We start from the raw sequence: 7,811 nt of genomic DNA, 5'->3' as shown, positions 1-7,811 counted from the left end.
TACTTTAACAGTGTCGTTGTTCAAGAAAGCATGAGAAATCCTGCAAGCAAATTTCACAGGACTTTCTTATCCGTCGCAACAATTATCCCATCGCATACGTAATTATATGAATCACATCAATAAATTTAATATATAGATCTTTTGTTGTTCTTGTCCATCAAGTATATATATAATTTGCATTCGTTGGAGTCTTCTTTTATCAGCATAAATTGGGTCACGGTCAAATATTTTTTTTCTTTGGACAAATCTTTCTTAAATGAGAACAAATTGGGTAATGGTCATTAATATTTTACTTGGACAAGTCTTTCTTAAATGAGAACAAATATATATATATATATATATTTTTTTTTTTTGATAAGTCTTTTTTTATGAGCATATATTGGGTCATGGTCATATAATTTTATGGGAGATTGAAGGAAATAGGCCTACGGATAATAAAAATAAATAGGTTAAGATCTATAATTAGTTAGTAAATAGGTCTAATAGGATTTACACTAAATTAACATTCTTAAAATAAATTAACATTCTTAAAATGTCTATGTAAATTTAGGATTTACGAATAACATAATATAAATTCTAATGGTAAATCCTTAATTTACTCTGTAAAGAAGAAAAATTATATTCTGATGGTAAATCTTATAATTCTAGGATTTACATGAGGAAACACAATTTATATTCTAATGATAAATCCTGAATTTATTTCTTTATTTGTACATCTATTTATATCTTTTTCATAAGGTTTTAGTTTTTCTTTCGGTGATGATGATGTATTTTTTTTACTGTTGTTGTGTATCAATTATTTCTCAATACTGACTTAGTAATTGTTGTTGTTGCTCGGCTTATTTAGGATTTTGTTTTCTTCCATTCGCTAATGTTCCAGTTTATTGATATTGTGTACAAATCCTTTAATAATTTAGTTGGCAGCTAAAAACTTTACTAAGTCATATTTGAGTTATTATTGATACATCTTAGTAGCGACCAAAAAAAATACATGAGCCAACTTTTTCACATACAATTATTGTTTTCGCAACAACTTGGTTTTTTTTGTGGTCCTATTCTTGATTGGTGATTATAGTGTATTTTTCTATAATTCCTATAGTGTATGAAATGTCTATTATAAGTGATTTTTCTCGTCTCTATATATGTGTCCTGCTTTGTTAAGTGATTGAACGGTTTCTAATTTTGATTTGAATCTGATTTGTATATTGACTTTTGATTTTTTTTTTTTAAATCACAAAACTGATTACTATCTAACTGATTTGTATTTTGGGGTTTTTAATTTTATTTATTCACTTACTATCTAACTGTTTTGTCTCTACAAATTTTTGATGAGAATTATTCAATTGAAGAATACGCGGATCCTCTTCTCAGTATGCATCAATAAAAATTGTGTATCCAATTTTTTTTTTCCTAAATAGCAAATGTAATGTAATTGAAAATTTATGTTCATATTTTTGTGATAACTTTGATTGTATTTTGTATTCATTAAATTAGTAGGAATTTCATTTTATTTCTTCTTCCAACTTTCGATCTTCCCATTCATTACCCGTAGGCTTTTCTTCTCCTAATTATATTAATTAAATATCCATGCAACCAATCCACTAGTTTTGAACTAAGATTAGTACAAAAACGGCAATAAGTAAGAAAGCAACATCTATGTGATTTTGAGAAGAATAGACTTTGGAAAAAGTGGCTTAGCGATTTTTTCATTAGGAGAGAATAATAATATATACAATATACACAATCGGGAGAGTTAATGCTCTACCACTAAGTGCTTAAAATACATAAAACTATCTATAAACAGAATATTTACATCCTAAAAATAGACAATATACAACTCATCAATAGTTGACTACATTATTTCCTTAATAACATCTGCCATTTGACGAAAAGTAATAAAGGATCATTTTGGCATGATCTTATATTTCTTTTTGGCTTATAGTGCAATTTTTTTTTTCCCCTTCTTATCTTCTCCCTTTCCCACAACGTCCCATGTGCATATATAATTTCGCTCCTCCTCTTTTTTTTTTTGTTAATATCACGTGATCCGCAGCATCCGCTCCTTGAAAGCGGAGTATCTAGTTTACCATCTTCCCGTCACCTGTCGTAGGTCAGGCTTACATAACATAATGAATAAATTGATTTTTTAATGTTCCCTAAAAAAAAATTTGATTTTTTAATGTGAATGTTAATTTTCCTAATAAACAAAATTAAACAAGTCAGTAAGTCACATTGCTTCGACTTGTTTATTTAAAAAACAAAAAAAAAAAAAAACAGTCAAGTGAGGGTAGATGGTAAACTAGCTACTCTGCTTTCAAGGAGCGGGTCACGTGATATTAACAAAAAAAAAAAAAAAAAATAGAGAGAGAAAAGAGGAGGAGCCGACAAGTCTTGTTGATAAATCAATATTTATATATGCACATGGGACGTTGTGGGAAAGGGAGAAGATTGGAATGGGAAAACAAATATTGCACTATAAGCCAAAAAGAAAAATAAGATAATGTCAAAATGATCCTTTATTACTTTTCGTCAAATAGCAGATGTTATTAAGGAGATAATGTAGTCAACTATTGATGAGTTGTATATTGTTTATTTTTAGGATGTAAATATTCTGTTTATAGATAGTTTTATGTATTTTAAGCACTTAGTGGTAGAGCATTAACTCTGCCGATCATGTACATTGTATATATTATTATTCTCTCCTAATGAAAAAATCGCTAAGCCACTTTTTTTAAACTCTATTCTTCTCAAAATCACATAGATGTTGCTTTCTTACTTATTGCCGTTTTAGTACTAATCTTAGTTCAAAACTAGTGGATTGGTTGCATGGATATTTAATTAATAAAATAAAAAAGAGAAAATGGAGAGATTTAAAGGTGTTGGCAATATGCTTGACTAGTAAGGAGCACTATGAAGGGAGCTCCACATAAATAGACATTATACGGTACATAATCGAGTAAGTTACCGAAATTAGAATCAAGATGCTTCCTAATACAAAAATAAATACCATTAAAGAAAAAATTATAATTAAAAGATAATTTTCCTAATATATTATATATATATATAGGCAAGGTCTCTGGTCAGGCACTTGGAAAGTGTCTGACCAGTCAGACACTTATATAATTGTGTATGAATTATGTATATTTACAGGTAAGTTGTGTATATTTATATGACACTTGTATAATTGTGCAATCGTGTATATTTACATATAAATCGTGTATATTTACATATAAATTGTGTATGTTAAGTTATAAGAAACGACAGTGTATATTAATCCTCAAAACATGTATTTTTTATAGCAATTAGTGAACACATAGCATGAAAATATGTATATTGGCTGATTTGTTGTATTTCATGTTAAATATACATGACTTTACATGTAAATATACATGATTTATCTGTAAATATACACAATTTATGTACAATTATACAAATGCACTGGAGACAATTCCTATATATATATATTAATCTTAATGATACTACCTGAATTTTGAGGTCATTCTCACTTTATCACTTAAATTTTAAAAATTCTCACTTTACCACTTGAATTTCCTCCACCAAATCACTTAATATCAATATTTGATTATTACAGAGTTCTGTCTATATATATTCTTAAATATACGTGAACATTTAAATAAGTTAAATGATTGACGATGCACAAATAGGAGGTTAACTATTCAAGTTAATTACTCAAAAAAAAAAAAAAAACAAATGAAGGAATATTAATAGGCCTCTGTGCTAACGAAAAATCCAAGAACAAGCCACGAAATTAAGCTCCCAAGTCAACACGAAAAATTATCATATTGAATGAAGAAGTAATTAAATAAAATAATTAAAAAAAGAAGCATTGTTGGAGAAAATTAATATTATATATTGTTATAAACTCGATCAACTTCTCTCTGATCGTCCTTCTTTATTTGCTGCCATTAGATAGTTATCAAAATTTAGGTCCTCAAAATCTTCTTCCCAGCAAAAATAATAACAACAACAACAACAACAACAATAATAATGAAACAAACGAATAAATAAATAAAGTATTCAGACTGAATATTTCCCTATAAATTCAAAGATGGGTTATGGCTTCATTCATCCTAGTCTATCAAAGCTTAAAAGCAAATTAAGTCCTTTCACGTAGATCATCAATATTCTCATTCATGGCCAGCTCAAAGGCGCCCAGTACTATGGTCATCGATTATGTGCCGCCGCCGGTAACCTCCCTCCGGGTAAGGCAGCCGGCACACAAGGTCAGCAGCGAGTACATCGCCAAGTACAACAAAGCAACAGAGATCATGCGAAATCTCCCCCCATCCGACCCCCGGAATTTCATGCAACAAGCCAACATCCACGCCCTCTACTGCGATGGCCCAGACGGCGACAAAGACGGCCTCGGCAAATATATTCAGTTTGTAGTCCACAACAGTTGGCTCTTCTTTCCCTTCCACCGCTGGTACGTCTACTTTTACGAGAAAATATTGGGTAACCTCATAGGTGACCCGAACTTCGCCTTGCCCTTCTGGAACTGGGACCATCCGGATGGGATGCAAATACCGGACATGTATACCGACAAATTGTCCGCCTTGTATGACCTAAACCGAAGCACCGTTCACCAGCCGCCCACCACCGTTGACCTCGACTATCATAACGGTAAAGCTCCTAAGCCTCGCAAGGATCAAGTGGACGATAACTACGGCGTCATGTACAATAATATGGTTTCTGGAGCGAAACTCCCGTTGCTTTTCTTCGGCTCCCCGTATCGTGAAGGAAGCAAGATCTCGCCCGGCAGCATCGAGAAGCACCCGCACAACTGTGTCCACAACTGGACCGGCCATGAAATAACGCCCCAAACGCCCTGCGGCGAGGACATGGGCGTCTTCAAATCTGCAGGTAGGGACGCAGCTACTTAATTAGCGCTAGCTTCAAGTTCTTAACTTTAAATGCTTTTTTAGTTAAATTATAGTACATATTACATTTTTTCAAGAAAAAAAATAAATGGTAAATAGTGCATATATATATATTTTGAAAACATCATATAATACAATAAAGTAAAATATAAAATATCATTTTATAAACATTATATAAAATATAAAAACTAGTTCAAACCACCCCCTAAACTAATATCATTTCATAGATATCTCCTAAACTGTTGATTTTGTGTCAATTTACCTCTCAAACTTTTAAAATATCAAGCAACAAGATGACACAAAAGTATTAAGTCTGTAGCAAGTAACTTAAAATCAATAGTTTATGGATATTTATACAAGTATAAGTAGTGCCACATCATTTTTTTGTAAGTTTTATAAGGTTAGGGGGCATTTTGATCTAGGATCAAATATTTAAGGGGTGAAACGAACCCTTTTCAAAGTTCAGTAGATGTCTTGAAACAAAGTATAAAGTTCAACGGGTATTTATTTACATGCTAACACTTTTGAGAACTTCAATTTGGAGTCTCTAACTCTTAACCTATCTCATCCATATCAAATGAATTAGCGTGCATATAGATACATTAATATTATGAGATTTGTAATGTATCTATAATCTATAACTATAATAAAAAGCACAATGCATTTACTATTCATCTACGCATAAAAGCACTATTCAAAGTTTGGTGAAGTTATTTTATCTTTTTGTGAATTTTTTTTTTATTATTTTTCCAATTTTTACCTCTTGTTTTTTTAACCCTTTCTTTTACTTTTACTTTTTTCTTTTTATCCTCAAGCTTATTTATTTCTTCAATTCAGTCCTTTTTTGACTATTTATATTTTTACCCTGAAATTTTATTTTCTTTTTTGTTTTTGTCCTATCATCTTAAAACTCATTTTTTCTTCATTTTGACCCTTTTTTTATTTTTCAGGAGTTGAATTGTTGAAAATTGCTATATAATATATTAATAATGGAATAATTGTTAATAGGTTATTAAATAAATAATTAATAATTTATATATCTATCATATAATATATTAATTATAATTTATTAATTAGTAAATGATAATTAATAAATAAATAGTAAATACCAAGATAGTTAATATTAAATTATAACTATTAATTGTGTAATATACTAATTAAATAATTATTGATTATTAGTAATTAGTGATTATTTAAGGAATAATTATCAAAATTGATCATGTAATATATCAAATAATAGGCTATTAATAAACATTAGTAACTAATTAACTAATTATTTAATCATGTAATTAAAAGTTAATTATTTAGTTACTAAATAGAATACATATATTATTAATGTACTAATTATTTTTTTATTAAGACACTAATTAATTCCTTATAAACTAATAATTATGAGTAAATTACTAAGACAGTAATTACTTATATATTGATTACTAATTACTGTTTTGTAATTATTTAGCATATTGATTAATTTTGTATTAATTTAATTATTAATATAGTCACTAATGATAATATGTCCATTATTACCATTCTTCCATTCTTTCTTTTTTCTTCCTCCTTTTCTTTTCCAATGATTTGTATAATTGTTGTTTTAAATAAGTCACATACGCGAAGTGCGCGCATAGTATTATTTAAAATTTTGATCTAACTCAAATGCCTGATAAATTTTGTGACTCCGCCCGGTAGGTCGAGATCCCATCTTTTTCGCCCACCACGCCAATGTCGATCGGATGTGGAGCATTTGGAAGACATTAGATGGCCCGAAGAGGAAAGACATCACGGACACGGACTTTCTAGACACCTCGTTCGTGTTCTACGACGAGAAAGCTCGGCTTGTTCGTGTCAAGATCAGAGATTGCCTCGACACTAAGGTGCTCGGCTATGTTTACGAAGAGGTCGATCTTCCCTGGCTCAAAGAAAGGGGCACGCCCCATACCACAGTGGGCGTGCCGGGCAATATTCCTAATGTGAGGAATGTGGAGCGCACCAATTTCCCCATAAATTTGGAGGGCTCGGCAGTTACTATAGTGGTGCCGAGGCTGGGGAAAAAGGTGAGGAGCAAAGAGGAGAAGGAGGAGGAAGAGGAAGTGTTGGTGGTTGAAGACATTAGTTTCGATGGAATATTGCGTGTGAAGTTTGACGTGTACGTGAACGACGAGTATGCACCTGGTCCTGCCAACGCCGAGTTCGCCGGATGCTTCGCAAACGTGCCTCATAAGCATAAACATGGTGGAGATCACCACCATATCCACAAGGTTTCGCTTAATCTTGGGATAACGGACTTGTTGGATGAGATCGGAGCCGACAATGACGACTCCGTATTCGTCACTTTCGTGCCGAATAATAGTTATCCGGTTACCATTGGTGGCATCAAGCTTGAGCTGCTTTCTTAAAGTTCCGGTTACAGTGGAAAATGTTTGCAAATTAGTTTCAATAAACAGCCAACTAATATGACTACGTACCGTTAATGTCGAAGTTGCCCTCATTATGCAAGGTTTGCGTGTTGCTTTGTACTCGTGTGATAATAAAAAGTGTGCTAATGTATGGAAAAAAAAAGTGATCAATAGTGATTTCTGAATCCTCAATAAAAGTATGTTTCTGTTTAGCTATATATATTCTTGGTTGAAGAAAATTTAACAAAAAAGCCTTCTCCACTGCAGTGGTGTCGTTTCTTGGGATTGTTGTCGTTTCTAACGAGTTGAACTCATGACCCAGATATGTTTGTATGACTAGAGTGGATGAACCGTCATTATTTAACATTTTGCCATCTTTGACTGAATGATGAAGAAGCCTTAGTTAGATTAAGCCCTTTTAGACTTGTAGCTTAAGTCGGAAATATCCCTTATTCCTGTCCCTTTTTGTGTCCCTTAATAATAATATGAAATGTCATGAATTCTTAATTGTTGTTGG

The 7,811-nt window shown here is 31.6% G+C and overlaps 1 protein-coding gene across 1 annotated transcript; it reads left to right on the top strand.

Annotated features, from left to right (window-relative positions):
* The first annotated feature begins 4,154 nt into the window (after nucleotides 1-4,154).
* On the top strand, nucleotides 4,155-7,339 carry LOC21384900 (polyphenol oxidase, chloroplastic). The gene is made up of 2 exons (XM_010101203.2): nucleotides 4,155-4,884; nucleotides 6,588-7,339. Exons 1-2 carry the CDS (start codon nucleotides 4,155-4,157, stop codon nucleotides 7,292-7,294), a joined length of 1,437 nt encoding a protein of 478 aa, XP_010099505.1. The 3' UTR covers nucleotides 7,295-7,339.
* The last annotated feature ends 472 nt before the right edge of the window (nucleotides 7,340-7,811 follow it).

This window comes from Morus notabilis, unplaced genomic scaffold (genome assembly GCF_000414095.1).
Source record: "Morus notabilis unplaced genomic scaffold, ASM41409v2 Scaffold461, whole genome shotgun sequence".
Classification (NCBI taxonomy): domain Eukaryota; kingdom Viridiplantae; phylum Streptophyta; class Magnoliopsida; order Rosales; family Moraceae; genus Morus; species Morus notabilis.
This window is presented reverse-complemented; position numbering and strand designations above follow the sequence as displayed.